The sequence below is a fragment of the Erythrolamprus reginae genome, chromosome Z (genome assembly GCF_031021105.1).
Source record: "Erythrolamprus reginae isolate rEryReg1 chromosome Z, rEryReg1.hap1, whole genome shotgun sequence".
Classification (NCBI taxonomy): Eukaryota; Metazoa; Chordata; class Lepidosauria; order Squamata; family Dipsadidae; genus Erythrolamprus; species Erythrolamprus reginae.
The window spans coordinates 24,505,533-24,523,971 of record NC_091963.1 but is presented as its reverse complement, the minus strand read 5'-3'; the positions used below and the strand labels follow the sequence as shown (position 1 = coordinate 24,523,971).

Below are 18,439 nucleotides of genomic sequence, written 5' to 3'. Positions count from 1 at the left end.
AAATCAGACCAGGTTCCTTGTTTCTTCTTCATTTCAGATGCCTAATATTGGAGTATGTGGTTGTTGTTGTTCTTGTTGTTTATTTCATGAAACTCAGTCAACTGAACATTAAAAAATGCATCATAAATACCATTGACTGATGGTTGATACAAGTTGCTGCCAGTGTTGTAGATATCAACCAAGTACCTTCTTAAGATTTACAATGTTCCAAGTAGCACAGATTTTTGATATTATTGCTACTGCTGTTGTTGTTACTGTTGTTTTGTTTTTGTTGTTGTTATGGTTCAATCCCAGCACGAATCCCAGTGACCAGTTAGGTCCCACAGAGTGGGCCTTCTCCGGGTCCCGTCAACTAAACAATGCAATCTGGTGGGACCCAGCGGAAGAGCCTTCTCTGTGGTGGCCCCGGCCCTCTGGAAACAACTCCCCCCAGAGATTAGAACTGCCCCCACCCTCCTTGCCTTTCGTAAGCTACTTAAAACCCACCTCTGCCATCTGGCATGGGGGAATTGAGATACCCTTTCCCCCTAGGCCTTTACAATTTTATGCATGGTATGTCTGTATGTATGTTTGTTTTTTTATTATAATGGGTTCTAACTGTTTTTAGTATTGGATTATTGTTATACGCTGTCTTATTATTGCTGTTAGCCACCCCGAGTCTCCGGAGAGGGGCGGCATACAAATCCAATAAATGTATGAATGAATGAATGAATGAATGAATGAATGAATGAATGAATGAATGAATGAATGAATGAATGAATGAATAAATAAATAAATGTACAGTCAGCCAGATGGATTTAGCATTTTTGTCCATCAAACTCTCAACCTGCAGGCCAGATATGACATAGGTTGGTCACATCCATCCACAGAAGGGGAGCAAGTTGCAATACATGACATGACAACAATGTGTTGTCAGGTGTTTGACACCCGTGATCTATCAGGTTTTTTCCATGACCTGAGATTGGCAAATCTGGATGATTGATGATGATGTTATAGCATAATATACTGCTGTTTTTAGCAATTGACTAATGGTGAATTTATCTATGCCAATAATATTTAGGTGGTGCTCCATTTTGGGGGAGGAGGGGTATGAACCAAAGACATCTCTTAATATTGGTACAACCTTTGCTTTCTTTTGCCTCAATCATTCTATTTCTATTTGCAGATCTTTGTATTTTGTTATCTTCTGAATTCTTTTATTACGTAATTATTGATAGTAAAAAAGCTTTTGTAAGCTATTGGAAATTTTACAGGCATCCCTGCATACCCTGATCCCTCTTTTGACCATCTTTAAGTTAAAGAATTAGCTACCCGAACAAAAATGGACAGTTTCATTGTAGCGTCAGCGAGCATGACTAAACCGGAGGCTTAAACTCAGCTGTGAGTCATTCCTGAAAAAGAAAGGCAAGATAATTGGGGGTTTTTTATCTAAAATTTTTGACATTGGCATGACACAAGTATTGAAGCATGCTGAATTTACTGAACGGAAATAATTTATTTAAGCAACTTGTGGAAGCCAAATTAGATGTAATATATGCAACTTTTGCATGGGATTTGGGTGACTGCCACATTTATGAAAAGCAAGCAAAATGGAGGATAAAACTACTTCATCCCAACCAGTTTTGTAAGTCTCCAACTGAAAAAGATTCACATGTTAAAATAAAACCCACTATGAAGAAAGAAGATTTTTTTTTGTTTTCCTTTATCTCCTCTCTTTAAATTATCCTGTTGCCTCTTTAAATTATACTGTTACCTCTATAATATGTATATTTTCCCTTATATAAAATTCTTTAGCATTTTCATATTCATCATCGATCAGAAAAGCAATGAGAAATTGAACATGGCACATTCAATCTTATTTTATACTTCTTCCAAGCTCTTAAGCAAATCATGTTATTATATTCTGCAAAATTTGGGGGGGAAATAGCTTCTGTCCAGCATGATGTTTAGTAGTCTTACTAGCTAATGATAGTCCATTTTTAATATTTGATATTTCTACAATATGATTTGAATAGGTTTTGAAAAACTTTCTGGAAGCAGCAATAAAATTGAGAATTTTTCTTCTCAATCTTCTTAGATCATTCTGTAAAAGATTTCATTGGTTTCATCAGAGATAGCTTAAAATTAAGAAATATTTATCTGCATTACATAGCTAATATTCAGATCGAGTTAGAAAATGAATTAATTTTTACTTCTGATTATATTAATGTGTGGGAGTAAATGATTTTCTATGCAAATTGTTTCTATGTGGCTTCACATAAAAAGTAGTTTAGCCCACCACAAATCCATAATGTTTGGATTTAGTTCTATTCATGTAACAAACCAAAAACCTTTGTAAAATTTAATGGATTAAGGCCACTTATCCCTAGGCAAGTCTTTTCCACATTAGAAGCCCTCCAGATGTGTTATTCTACACTTCATTTAGATTTAGATTTAGATTTAGATTTAATTGGATTTATATGCCGCCCCAATTTAAAAAACTAGTCACGTGATTTCTCATTTAACAACCATGGTGGAAGTCATGCAATTCTATCATGTTTGCATGATTTCTCACTTAATGACCAAGATATGTGAGCCGCCCTGAGTCTTCAGAGAGGAGCGGCATACAAATCTAAATTATTATTATTATTATTATTATTATTATTATTATTATTATTATTATTATTATATCTAGCAATTTGCGTTCCCATGTGTGGTCATAAGCAAGGACCTCTTGTACTTCCTTGGAAAGAAAAATAATTTCAAAATTATGTACCAACATCTCCCACCCCAAGAAAATCTGTTAGAATATTTGCAATTCTGGATTCATGCTTGACTGGCTAATGAGATGCAGAAAGTGTGGTGACATTGTGATCCTTTGGTAAAAAGCAAGCACCTTAGGAGATCTCTTTCAGCTAATGGTGCAGACTTCAAAGGCCAACCTCCTACCTCAAGGAAATGGTTAATAATCATAATTTTGGGGAAAATTCATGTCCTGCAATTAAGATATAAAACATACATATTTCTGAACATAAACAAATTATTTATATGCTTTCATTATTTCAGGTATTTTTTTCAGGATGTGATTTCAGACCAAGTCTTTTCTGCAAATCACCATTGGTTTTACGCTTGCCGTTTTCCCTGTAAAGCAATTTATGATAATTGAATGTGACAGTGAAGCATAATACAAGATTTCAGCCCTTGCCCTTTTCTTTGATAGGATGGCCCAAATCTGCATCCTGTTGTGTAATTGAAGTGTCTCTCTAGAGCATAAGGCTGGGTGACTCTCTGCAGAAACAGAATTAATGATTTTGTTGTAGTTATTAAGACATGGGTTGTATTATAGTTCGATTGTTGAAAGGGGAGGTGGGTGTTCATATTATGGCTTTTATCACTGTATTTAAAGTGCTGGGGATATTTGTGGAATCTTGATATAAAACAGTGTAATAAAAAAAACATTTTGTGGCTGTCAACATAGATAATATCATCCAAATTATCTTATGATCACTTGACTATCCATTTATGAGATAAATTGACCATAAAAATGAAAAAGTAACCCAATTTTCACACACACACCACATCTTTTTGATGAATGAGAATTTAATAAATAGGGGTTTTGTATTTGAGTTCCAAGTAAACCTTTTGGACCCCCTATAAAACCTACTGGAGTTTTTATTTTGGGAGGGGGATGCTTTCAAGTCAATTTTTGTTTGGTTTTTTTCAAATAAATTTTATTAATTTTCATAAAATAGACAAAACTGACAAACAAACATTTAACATAAAGGTGGGGTTGCAATTTCCCCGCTTATTCTAGAAGATAAATTTCAATACAGGAAAAAAGAATACATTATTGATATTTTAAATTTACTTATTACTTTAAATGAAAAGAAGAAATTTATTTAACCTTATATAATAAATCTTCATATATAAACTACATCTAACACAAAATTTAAAACATATTCATACTTCTACTATTCTCCTATTCTTTTCACTTTTACTTCTTCTTCTTATTTATCCATATATACACTTTGTTCCAAATTGCATAAAATTCTATTTCCTCTTGATCTTTTAACCGTCTTTTCATCATATCCATTTCAGCGCAATCCAAAATTTTATTAATAACCTCCTCTTCTTTGGGGATATTTTCCCCTTTCCAATTTTGTGCATATACGATCCTGGCAACTGTCAAAATATGAATAACTAAATTTTTGACTAGACTATCTGGTCTAGTCCCTGAATTTTTCTTGGCAATGTTTTTTTGGAAGGTGGTTTGGCTTTGCCTCCTTTCTAGAGCTGAGAAAGAGTGACAGGTCACCCACCTGGCTCTGTGGTCTAAGGCAGAACTAGAACTCACAATCTTTTGGTTTCTGATCTGGTTCATTTGCTGCTATATCAAATTGGCTGTCAAAACCTATTGTGATTCCATATTAATAAATTGATAAGGACAAGCAGGTTCTCGGAAAACAAACTGGCCTTCATATTTCATCAGTTGCCAGAAGGCATTGTTTAATGTATATTGTAGCATGTGTATTTAAGTCTGTGAATTGTACACATATAAGATGTCTTTGTGCTTAGTTTTCTTGCAATATTTTTGTCATTCTAAAATACTATTTTTTAGTGGAAAAGCAAAGTTGAAAATTGAAATTGGTAAAATATAAGCCTGTGTCACCTAAGTGCACAGTCTGCAATATGCCTCAAAATTTTCCACAACTTTGTAGAAAGAAGAATATACTCTCCAAATATATCTATGTGTGGTAAGGGGCTACCCTTGAAGAGTGTTCAAAGACTGCAAATAGTCCAGAATGCAGCTGGACGAGCTGCTATGGGTGTGCCTCGGTACACTCACATAACACCTATGCTACGCGAGCTGCACTGGCTACCAATTAGTCTCTAGTCACAATTCGAGGTGTTGGTTATCACCTATAAAGTCCTACTTCGCTTAGGGCCAGACTATCTATGAGACCATCCTCTACCGCATACCTCCTAGAGACCAATAAGATCACACAGGGTTGGCCTCCTCCACGTTCTATCAACTAAGCAATGCAGGTTGGCAGGACCGCAGGAGAGGGCCTTTTCTGTGGCAGCCCCAGCTCTATGGAACCAACTCCCCCCGATGTCCGTACTGCTCCCAACCTACTGGCTTTCTGAAAGGCTAAAAAGACCTGGCATTGTCAGCAGGCCTGGGGGCTATGAACTGACATATGTCTTGGCCAAATTATATTGAATATCATGTGTGTGTTGCTTGATTGATTGAGTTATGGGTTTTTTAATTGGGATTATAGTTTTAGATTTTTCCATATTTGACTTATTTTTTAATTTATTTGTATTTTTATATTGTTGTAAGCCGCCCTGAGTCTTTCGGGATTGGGTGGCATAGAAGTCTAAACAAAGAAACAAACAAAACAAACAAACTAACTAACAAACAAACTAACTAACTAATTAACTAACAAACAAACAAACAAATAGATAAAGATTGTAAACCATTGATGCCTAGATGAAAGTTCAGGGATGTGCATTTTATATATAAATAGATTTCTGTTACATCCTAATTTTCAATCTGTCATCCTAGTAGAATTTGGAAGATAATCGTTATAACAGCAGTCTTCCTTTAAGAGGAATCTGAGTGAGTGCCATATGCTTTTCTTTAAAAATTGTCAATAGTACTTTTTAGAAAAAGGAATAGATTTTTAATATTTTTCAAGATTGGGCAGAAATGAACAGATAATAGTTGACGGTGAGATTTCCTCACCTCCTGACACTGGTATTGTGTCTTTTTTTGAAAACTCTGCTGGGTTCCTTATAGAAATATATATATATATATACTATGATTTACATAGAAAACTAGTTTGATCCTTTCAAATCCTTGCTGGGATTTCTTGCTGCGTAGAAAAGGATGTGATAATAACTGTAATCATCCATCTGAAAACCTTGTAGTTGAATTGCTTCTAAAAACCTAATTTACGAGTAAATGTTAACCCCTTTCAAGACATTGGCAGAGGAAAAAAAAAAGCAAAATGGTAAGAAAACCATTGCCATCATATAATGTAAGGTATCTGGAAGAAAGCTGCAAATGCTACTACAATTTGTATCTTCCTTGGTGCTTTTTAATCTTGATTGTTTGCTTGCAGAGGTTTCATTATCCAGCTACATGAGTAATAACTGAAAGCAAACAACTAAGATTGAAGAGCATTAAGCGTCCCACTGTTCAATTATGAGCTAAAGTTATTCTCTTCTATTGATGCTACTAGAAGAAATTCTTTGTTGAAACAATTAGGATAAGAAGTGATCCCTGCAAGGGAGAACTCTAATTTACCTATTTTCAATAGATATATCTGGTCACCGGACCAGCAGTTTCCTCGATTGCAATACAGTGTTCCCTCGATTTTCGCAGGTTCAAACTTTGCGAATAGCCTATACCACGGTTTTTCAAAACAAATTAATTAAAAAATACTTTGTGGGTTTTTTTCTATACCACGTTTTTTTCCGCCTGATGATGTCATATGTCATTGCCAAACTTTCGTCTGCCATTGCTGATTGGCTGAAGTCTTGGCCAATCAGCGTTGTTATCACACACAAAAAATATTGTTAATAAATAATTATGTTTTGTTAATAAATAATTATGGATCACTAAGTGTCTTATTCAATGGTGAGTACCAGTAATAATGGTGAGTATATGTTTGTTAAGGGAATGGGAAATGATAATTTAGGGGTTTAAAGTGTTAAGGGATGGCTTGGGATACTGTTTATAGCCAAAAATGGTGTATTTACTTCCGCATCTCTACTTCGCAGAAATTCGACTTTCGCGGGTAGTCTCGGAACGCATCCCCCGCGAAAATCAAGGGAACACTGTACTTCAGTAGGAGGCTCCCTTTTGAAGGGTTCCTGAGTTTAGGTGGAATTTTATAAATTGTTTATTTTTTCCCCCCTCATACATCTTCTCTATTTGTATTTCTCTATGTATCCATCATATGGCAATTCTCCCCACTTCTGTCCATGTAGATTTCATTACGGTGTTTTTAAATATTGAGGCCAAATTCTATTTTTAATATGGCCTACAGTTAATAAAATATACCTAAGATTCTGTTTTTATTTATTAGGGTATAGTAAAATGTTTACCTCACATTGAAATTGTATTCTATATTCAGCAATGTCCATTTTAATAAAATATATAATAATAATAATAATAATAATAATAATAATAATAATAATAATAATAATAACAATAACAATAACAACAACAATAATAATAACAACAACAACAATCATAATAATAATAATAATAATGTATTAGATTTGTATGCCGCCCCTCTCCGCAGACTCGGGGTGGCTCACAACAACAATAATAATAATAATGTGACAATGTAACAAATCTAATATTTTAAAAAAACATCTAAAAAACCCATCATTTAAAACCATACAACACAAGCATACCATACATAGAACTATGTAAGCCTGGGGGAGTTATCTCAATTCCCCCATGCCTGGTGATACAGGTGGGTCTTAAGACAAGGAGGGTGGGGACAGTTCTGATCGCTGGGGGGAGTTGATTCCAGAGGGCCAGGGCCACCACAGAGTAGGCATATAAAATGACTTCTTTAAAAGTGTATTTTAATATCATCATAAACATTTATTTATTTATTTATTTGTTTGTTTGTTTGTTTGTTTGTTTATTTATTTATTTATTTGAGCAGAAGGACTGCGCTTACATGCAAGCCCATGCAATGTTCACCCGCATTCTTCATTCTTCACCCATTTCCTCATTGCTTATTTGATCCCTATGGTAATCATTAAGTGTTGTACCTCATGATTCTTGACAAATCTATATTTTATTTTATGTACACGGAGAGCATATGCACCAAGACAAATTTCTTGTGTGTCCAATCACACTTGGCCAATAAAGAATTTGATTCTGTTCTTTTCATGTCATGAAAAGTGTTTGGAAACCAGATCGTGCAGAATGCAGCTGCGAGACCAATCATGGGCTTCCCAAGGTATGCCCATGTTACACCAACACTCGGTAGTCTGCATTGGTTGCCAATCAGTTTCCGGTCACAATTCAAAGTGTTGGTTATGACCTATAAAGCCCTTCATGGCATCGGACCAGAATATCTCCAGGACCACCTTCTGCCACACGAATCCCAGTTATGTCCTACAGAGTTGGCCTTCTCCGGGTCCCGTCGACTAAATAATGTCGTTTGGTGGGACTCAGGAGAAGAGCCTTCTCTGTGGCGGCCCCGACCCTCTGGAACCAGCTCACCCCAGAGATTAGAACTGCCCCCACCCTCCTTGCCTTTTGTAAAGTTCCTAAGATCCATCCTTGCTGTCAGGCATGGGGGAACTGAGACATCTGCCCCGGGCCTATACAGTTTATACATGGTATGTTTGTGTGTATGTTTGCTTTAATAATGGGGTTTTTAGTGTTTTTTAAATTATTAGATTTGTTCTTACATTGTCTTTGTTATTGTTGTTAGCTGCCCCGAGTCTACGGAGAGGGGAGGCATACAAATCTAATTAATAATAATAATAATAATAATAATAATAATAATAATAATAATGTCCCTGAGTGAACCTGCACTAGCAGAACTCACCCCTTTCTACTACTTAAGCTTTATAGTAGCCAACTATATATAGTGGCTCAATATTTTATTGGAATATTATGCATGCCATTCCTTGACATTGACCATGCTCACTAAACATACTTAGAAAGGGAATTCAGAAATATCTAGAAGGCCATCTCTTGCCCATCCTGCTTTAAAATGTTTCTTTTTAAGTATTACATGGTCTGTGGGATTCAATTAATAATAGCCCTCATTATGGGATGGCTGGCTACAAAACATGCACAAAAATTTGATGCTCCACAAATGCTTTGTCTATCATCACCTGCCCAAATCTACAATATGTGTCAAGGAGCCCTTCTCTCGGTCTCAAGTTGTACTGCTACAGTTTAAGATGAGGAATTGGCAATTTAACAGTTCATCAAGTCACTTACTGATTTATCTCATTTTCAGCTATATAACTGGTTGAGTCCCTTTTTATACAGTGATAAAGAGTCTCTTTAAGAACTTATTCATATGTGAAGTGCTTTGCTACAGCTTCTTCGGTTATTGCCCATAGCTGGTGTGTGAATTATAACAAGACTTGGTATCAAAGCCTACACTGAGTCTTAAAATATATGCACCTGGTCTTGAAGAAAGGGATTTAAGTGGTCTTTAGATGCTATGTTGCAATAAATGGAAACAAAAGAGGTCTTTCCTCTGCCATCTTGTATCACTGCAATATAGAGCTATGATATCTGGTTCTGCGGTTTCATCAAAATTATCAAACATTCTCAAGCACTAGGGAAAATCAAATAATTTGAATACTTAACCTTTCAAAATGTTTCTACTTCCTAGGTTGTGGCATTAAAATCATAACACTTTAAAAGTTTTAGATTTTTTTTAAATAAGTAAACAACATGATTGAAGATAGAATGGATTGTCAGCTCTCTTTCTGATTCAGTATCAGTTTCATTTGCATTTATTCTTATGTACTGTATGTTATACTTCTGGATCAGTCTTGTGCATTTAAACATGCAAATATTTGCATGCTACATACAAACTTATCTTGTGACAAAATATCTACTTTAAAGATTATTTTTAAAAATGTGTTAGCATATAATATGTATTTTACTCCACATTTTAGCCTTTATATATTTTTGACTAAGAGTTATTTTATTGAGGTTTATATCATGAAATTTGGAAATATGCAAAAACTGATGCAAGTGGAAGCGATGTGCCGGTGCCTGGAGGCTGTTGGGGCCTGGATGGGTGTCAACAAACTCACACTCAACCCAGACAAGACAGAGTGGCTGTGGGTCCTGCCTTCCAAGGACAATTCCACCTGTCCATCCATTACCCTGGGGGGAGAATCATTAACCCCCTCAGAGAGGGTTCGCAACTTGGGCGTCCTCCTCGATCCACAGCTCACATTAGAGAAACACCTTTCAGCTGTGGCGAGGGGGGCGTTCACCCAGGTTCGCCTGGTGCACCAGTTGCGACCCTATTTGGACTGGGAGTCACTACTCACAGTCACTCATGCCCTCATCACCTCGAGGCTCGACTACTGTAACGCTCTCTACATGGGGCTACGTTTGAAAAGTGTTTGGAAACTTCAGATCGTGCAAAATGCAGCTGCGAGAGCAATCATGGGCTTTCCCAAATATGCCCATGTTACTCCAACACTCTGCAGTCTGCATTGGTTGCCGATCAGTTTCCGGTCACAATTCAAAGTGTTGATTATGACCTATAAAGCCCTCCATGGCACCGGACCAGATTACCTCAGGGACCGCCTTCTGCTGCACGAATCCCACGACCAGTTAGGTCCCACAGGGTGGGTCTTCTCCGGGTCCCGTCAACCAAACAATGTCACTTGGCGGGACCCAGGGGAAGAGCCTTCTCTGTGGCAGCCCCGGGACCTCTGGAACCAACTCCCCCCATAGATTAGAATTGCTCCCACCCTCCTTGCCTTTCGTAAGCTGCTTAAAACCTACCTCTGCCGCCAGGCATGGGGGAACTAAGATACACTTTCCCCCTAGGCCTTTACAATTTTATGCATGGTATGTTTGTATGTATGACTGGTTTTTATATAATGGGTTTTTAACTGTTTTTTAGTATTGGATTTTGTTGTACTGTTTTACTGCTGTTGTTAGCCGCCCCGAGTCTGCGGAGAGAGGCGGCATACAAATCCAATAAATAATAATAATGATAATGATAATGATAATGATAATAATAATAAATCATTTTTGACTTTCCCAATCTGATAAATTCAAGATTTCCTGAAATCTATCTCACATGGTTTCTACCCAAATGACCATTGAATTAGTTGGAAACTTAGAGATTGACATTCAAAATATCTCAAGACACTGGGTAGTTTAAGATTAATTTGAGGAATTCAAATGAAGTTGAAGCACTTAAAAATGCAAAGTGAGTGAGGACTTGAGAGCATTTTTAGACCTCTCCTAAAGGAACTTCTAATCTAGTCCTTGTTTGTTTTGTTTGTTAGTTATTTGTCAAGCATGTACAAGATATTAGGAATTGATATACACATAAGCATTAGCAAAGTAGGTACAGATAAATTAGGCAATGGGACAGTAGGACAGGACCGGTAGTCACAATGGTGCACTTATGCACACTCCTTAGGAATGGGTGAGGTCGACTGTAAATAGTCTAAGGTTAATGCTTTTGGGAAGAAACCACTGGGTCAGACAGTACCTCCCAGGCATTGATCACTTTATTGCTGAAGTCATATTTTCTGCGGTCAAGTTTGTAGCAATTTACATTAAGTTTGAATTGATTCTGTGCTCGTGTATTGTTGCAGTTGAAGCTGAAGAAATCATTGACAGGTAGAATTGTGTTAAATGATTTTATGAACTACATTTAGGTCAGATAGAAGGCAATGAAGTTCTAGGCCAGGGGTAGGAAAATTTGGCTCTTCTATGACTAGTGGACTTCAGATCCCAGAATTCCTGAGCCAATCATGGTAGCTCAAGAATTCTGGGAGTTGAAGTCTACATGTCATAGAAGAGCTAACTTTGCCTACCTCTGTTCTAGGCAATCGAAGCCCAAAACATCAAGTCTGGTGGAATAATGTATTCTGTTGCAAGCAGAGGAGTGGAGAACTCTTCTTGTGAAATATTTTTGGACATTCTCAATTGTATTGATATCTGATATGCAGTGCAGGTTCCAGGCAGGTGAGCTGTATTCAAGAATTGGTCTGGCAAATGTTTTGTATGTTCTGGTTAGCAGATTAATATTGCCAGAGAAGAAACTATGCAAGATTAGATTAATAACCCTTAGTGCCTTTTTGGCAATGTTATTACAGTGGACTTTGGAATTTAGGTCATTAGATAGAGTACTCCAAGATCCTTAACAGAATGAGGGTCATCGCCAAGATTGTGTCTTCCAAGCTTGTATTTTGTTTTCTGATCCTTTTTGCCGATGTGTAAGATAGAGCATTTATTGGTTGAGATTTGAAGTTGCCAGTTGTTTATTGTTGTTTATTCGTCTATTTTACCTCAGCATGCAAACAACAGCAACATAATGCTTGTGATGTTTGATCTGAAAGATCGGCTCTGGCATTAAACTGTATAGGTGATGGAAACCTACCTTTGGCTGATTTGCATTCTGTGAGAATTTGTTTCTGAATACAAAGGTAAAACTGATCTATACTTTGAGTTTTTTAACAGCTCTCTAATAGCATTGAAAGAAATAAATCAGAGATTAAAAAATGTCAATCTAATGCAAAGTTCTTAAGAATGTCACAGCTCATTACCACACTAACTGAAAATTCCTGAAATCTGGCATGAAAGCAGACAGAAAATGAAAAGCTCTGAGTCTAGGATAGATTTCCTAAGGTTGACTACATTCTCCATTATCAACTGGAACGATAAGGTAACAGGTTTGGACCACCAACAAAATTTGATAGTTTAAGAGGGGGAAAACTAAATCTATGCTTTCTCAATCTGTGGTTATGCTTTCCTACAATATGAGTACCAGCATGAGGAATCTTGAAATAACAGGATCTTTTCTCTGAAGAGCTCAAGGTTTGGGTAGGTATATAGAATTTAGAATAGAATTTTAGAATAGATTTTTTTTTAAATTGGCCAAGTGTGATTGTACACACAAGGAATTTGTCTTGGTGCATATGCTCTCAGCGTACATAAAATAAAATATACATTTGTCAAGAATCATGTGGTAGGACACTTAATGATTGTCATAGGGGTCAAATAAGCAACGAAGAAGCAATATTAATAAAAATCTTAGGATATGAGCAACAAGTTACAGTCATACAGTCAATATGGGAGGAAATGGGTGATAGGAATGATGAGAAAAACTGTAGAATAGAAGTGCAGATTTAGTAGAAAGTCTGATAGTGTTGAGGGAATTATTTGTTTAGTAGAGTGATGGCGTTCGGGGGGAAACTGTTCTTGTGTCTAGTTGTTTGGTGTGCAGCAACGTGTTGAGGGTAGGAGTTGAAACAATTTGTGTCCAGGGTGTGAGGGGTCAGTAAATATTTTCCCGGCCCTCTTTTTGACTCGTGCAGTATACAGGTCTTCAATGGAAGGCAGGTTGGCAGCAATTGCTTTTTCTGCAGTTCTGATTGTCCTCTGACATCTGTGCTGGTCCTGTTGGGTTGCAGCACCAAAGGAGACAGTTATAGAGGTGCAGATGACAGACTCAATGATTCCTCTGTAGAACTGTATCAGCAGCTCCTTGGGCAGTTTGAGCTTCCTGAGCTGACGCAGAAAGAACATTCTTTGTTGTGCTTTTTTGATGATGTTTTTGATGTTAGGTGACCATTTTAGGTCTTGAGATATGATAGAACCTAGAAATTTGAAGGTCTCTACTGTTGATACTGTGTTGTCTAGTATTGTGAGAGGTGGAAGGGTTTCTCTTAAAGTCTACCACCATTTCTACAGTTTTAAGTGTGTTCAGTTCTAGATTGTTCTGGTCACACCACAACGATAGTTGTTCAACTTCCCGTATGTATGCGGATTCATCATTGTCTCGAATGAGTCCAATCACTGTTGTATCATCTGCAAACTTCAGTAGTATATTCCAATTCTAGGAGGCAGTGTTTCACAATTAACATTTTATCATTTGTAAAACATGTTGTCTAAATTATACATGTATTTTTGGTGTTAGAGGACTGTTGTAATTCAGTGATACGATCCTATTACCATGTAATGAAATAAATTGTTTTTACTTCACTGTAGCAAAAAGCAGGATTTATAGAATGCTACTTTCACATGTGTCTGTAGGAAATAAACCTTTCCCCATTATATTCTGATATAAGCATCTGAAATTTAATTGGTCTGTTTGTCTTTTCTTCCCTTTTAACTTCACTGCATGTGGATAGGAGGCAGAGCCTATCTGCTTTCAGATATTTTTCATTTATTTATTTGAAAACAGGTACAAAATGTTAACATAGTAAAACGTTAAATATGAAAATAAACAGAGACTAAATACAATAAAAATCAGGGTGAGGTGGAATGTTCTTCTAAGTCCATTAACCACTTCCAGCATCAGGGTCCCAGGCCAAATGTTGCAATGTGAACCAGTGGCAATGCTAAGTGGAACCCAACTCAATGTATCTGTAGCCCCTAATGATCAAGGAAATGGAGCACCTCCCTTATGAAACCAGGTTGCAATGCCTTGGTCTTTTCAGCCTTGAAAGATGGCCTTTAAGAGGTGACTTGGTCGAAGTGTATAAAATCATGCATGGGATAGAAAAGGTGGATAGAGAAAAAGTATTTCCTCTATCACACAATACTAGGATGAGGGGGCACTCCCTAAAGCTCATAGGTAAGAAAGCGAGGACAAATAAAGGGAAATATTTCTTCACCCAGAGGGTCGTTGGTTTATGGAATTCACTTCCAGAAGAGGTCGTGACAACTGTCATCTTGGATAGCTTATTTATTAGTTTATTACTTGGATTTGTATGCCGCCCCTCTCCGAAGACTCGGGGCGGCTCACAACATGTAAAAGACAAATCATAAGTAATCAACAATTTAAAATTTTAAAGATTTAAAAAACCCCACAAACTAACAGACTCACACACAAGCATACCATATATAAATTCAACGTGCCCAGGGGGGGGGGATGTTTCAATTCCCCCATGCCTGACGGCAAAGGTGGGTTTTAAGAAGTTTGCGGAAGGCAGGAAGAGTAGGGGCAGTTCTAATCTCCGGGGGGAGTTGGTTCCAGAGGGCCGGTGCCGCCACAGAGAAGGCTCTTCCCCTGGGGCCCGCCAACCGACATTGCTTAGTTGACGGGACCCGGAGAAGGCCCACTCTGTGGGACCTAATTGGTCGCTGGGATTCGTGCGGCAGGAGGCGGTCTCGGAGATATTCTGGTCCAGTGCCATGAAGGGCTTTAAAGGTCATAACCAACACTTTGAATTGTGACCGGAAACTGATCGGCAGCCAGTGCAGACTGCGGAGTGATGGTGAAACATGGGCATACCTGGGTAAGCCCATGACTGCTCTCGCAGCTGCATTCTGCACGATCTGGAGTTTCCGAACACTTTTCAAAGGTAGCCCCATGTAGAGAGCTTCAAGGCAGGATTATACTTTGTTATTGAAATGGATGTCCAAGTGCCACCTCTATGTTGGTTGAGGCAGGCAGGATTCCCTTGGGGGTCATTTGTTACCATTTGTTTGGGGTGAAAGGAAAAGGGGAGTTTTGCCTTCTCTTTCTGCTCAAGATCCTCATGTACTATTGGTGGGCCACTGTGTGACACAGAATGCTGGACTCGATGGGCTTTGGCCCAATTCAGCATGGCTCTTCTTATGTTCTTATGTTCTAGCTTGTACCTCCCTTAATCCTGTGGCTTTAATGTTAAGTAGCCCTCTGCTCAGATGGAAAATAACTTAGAGATATTCCCACCCTCCTTCTCAGAATAGTCACCCAGGTGATTCCAAAGGGACCCCTCTTCTTATAGAGCAGATTTTCAGAAGAGTTAAAGAATGCCAATCTTTCTGGAAACATCATCAGGCATTGTAAGGTCTCGGTCTATTTGAATGTTTATTAGCCATATAATTTATTTATTATTTATTTATTATTTAGATTTGTATGCCGCCCCTCTCCGAAGACTCGGGGTGGCTCACAACAAGATAGAACAAATCATAAATAATCCAAATAACTTTAAAATATTTAAAGATTTAAAAGAACCCCATATACTAACAGACACACACACAAGCATACCATGTATAAATTGAACATGCCTGGGGGAGGTGTTTCAATTCCCCCATGCCTGACGGCAAAGGTGGGTTTTAAGGAGTTTAATAGTTTTTGCAACATTGGAACTAGGGAGTGATGTAGCCTAATTTCTACAGTAATGGTTCTATCTTGACAAATACAGGGAGTTCTTAACTTACAATCAATCACTTAGTGACCCATTCAAAGCTACAACAGAGCCCTCAATCGGTACTACTACCTGATTTCAAAGTTTCTCTGACAACAAGCAGAAATGTATTCAGAAAGGCTGACAATTCTGTTTAAATATTCAGTGAGAAGATAATAGTGGAATTTCAGAACAATGTGGTTCTTTCTGAAATCCTTTCATTGTTTTTTTTAAAAATATTATCTGGTATATGTAAAATATGACAGATTGACAATAAAGCTAAATTATGGAGGGGGGGATTCTAGTCCTATACCTAGGTGGAATCAAGCACCCTTTATTGTCCTCATATCATTTTGTCATACTTTGAAGTATTTCCTAGAAATTGTTCTTTTAACCAAATTCAGGTGCTTAAGCAAAGATTATGGAAAGCACCCTGGAGTGAATGACCAACCGCAGCACAATTTTGTGAAGCAGGTGGAAAGCAAATAATATATCCAGCAAATACAACTGATGGCGTCTGTTAATAATCACCAGAAGATGGGCGTTCCTGAAAAAGCAAGGTAATTTTTCCCTACATAGAGCGAAGTACATTTTAAAATCATTTAATTTAATTTTGACAAGTAAACTTTAACTAGCTAACATTTATGTGAAATGAATAATGGGAGGTGGGGTGTTATCCAAAATTTGCCTTCATTGGAAGGGATAGAAAATCCAAATATATGGTTATTTATTTATTTATTTATTTATTTATTTATTTATTTAATTAATTAATTTTATTTTATTTGTTTGTATTTATTTATTTGTTTGTGATTTGATTTGATTTGATTTGATTTGATTTGATTTGATTTGATTTGATTTGATTTGATTTGATTTGATTTGATTTGATTTGATTTGAATGCCGCCCCTCTCCGCAGACTTTCCTATCATTTTAGGAGAGGACAAACAAAACAACCTAAAAGAGCTGTTATATAAACTAAAAATATTTTCTAAACTCTTCCTGCCCCATGAAAGCCAGGTAACAGAGTAAAACTCAAGCCACACTAGAATTACTGCCATGTTTGAGTTGGAGAGCCATATACATTTATTTCATAAATAAGTAATCAAATAAAATGTTTATGATGCAGTCATGAACCCCTTCATCATTATATGCCCCACCATTGCTTTGACCTAAACCTACATTATTGGTGAATCTGAATAAAGATATGAGATTTTGGAGCCAGATTACCCAAATACATGAACAGTCTTGCTGAATGCCCTTAAATTCTAATGCATTCCCTAAAAATAAAAGAGCATATTGGGGATTGGAGCTACAAAAAGAAAGATGCTGCCAATTTTCTTCTAACCATGCACTAGAATTCTCCTTGTTCCTCTGTCTAAATTGTGACTATGTATTTTCCCTTCACCTGAGATAATTGATTCTTGATCCCCCAAAAGAAGTGATCATGTTCAGTTTTTAAACAGAAGGATCTGCTCTTTGCTACTTCATTGAGAATATCAGGAGATCCACATGGTGTAAGCACATGTTTTTCTGTATATGAGGTTTTAAAAAATTAAAAGGTCCAAAACTGCATTCACTTAATTTACATTTAGAAAAGCACTTTCTTGTTTCAAAATAAGACCACCCTATTTCCACTGTTTAATAATTATATAGTTTTCTTCGGTAATGTCTTCTGATGGATACACTATACATTCAGCTTTAACTTTGCACTCTCTTTCTGGTAAGGATAATCAATCAACTTTTCATTGTTCTCTAAATTTGATATGAACACTTTCAGCAGTTTATGTGTTTGTAACAAGCTCTATATTTCCAAACCCATAGAAGAGTGTGCGAAATATCATAAAGAAATAAAGCTTATAATCCAAATTGTAGCTTCTGGGTGATGTGTTGTTTTTGTTAACAGCACCATTTACTTTCACAATTTACAGAAACATAATATTTCAACATGTATAAATTGGTATCTTAACAATGGAAATATATACTAAGTCAGGAATTGGTTTCATCCTTGAATTTGGCCATATTTTTCTTTATTTTTTCAAAATACTTTATTGATTTTCATAAAATGACAAACAAACATACACACATTTAACACATAGTTGGGGTTACAGTTACCCCACTTATCTTAGAAATCTATTTTAATACAGAAAAAGAATATACTAATAATTCAAAAATCATACTAATTAATTAAAAAGAAGAATTTTGTTTTATGTAATTCTAATGTTATAACAAAAAAGTAAAAGGAAAAACAATAATTTTAATATATTTAAACCTTTCCATGTCATTTATATTTTATTTTTATTTTTGTTTATCCATATATAAACTTTATTCCATATAATATAAAATTCTGATTCTTCTTGATTGTTCAACCGTCTTGTCATCATGTCCATTTCTGCACAATTTGGCCATATTTTTTAATTTTTATTTATTTATTTATTTATTCATTCATTCATTCATTCATTCATTTACTCACTCACTCACTCACTTACTTATTTATTTTATTTACTCAATTTTTATGCCGCCCTTCTCCTTAGACTCAGGGAGGCTTACAACATGTTGGCAATAGCACTTTTGAACAGAGCC

General features: G+C 36.5%; 1 protein-coding gene across 1 annotated transcript in view; it reads left to right on the top strand.

Annotated features, from left to right (window-relative positions):
• The window catches only part of MYO3A (myosin IIIA), a 153,437-nt gene that overhangs the window by 37,748 nt on the left and 97,250 nt on the right, over window positions 1-18,439 (top strand). The window contains 1 exon segment of the mRNA XM_070728212.1: window positions 16,231-16,421. Within this exon segment, the coding sequence (XP_070584313.1) occupies window positions 16,231-16,421 (191 nt within the window).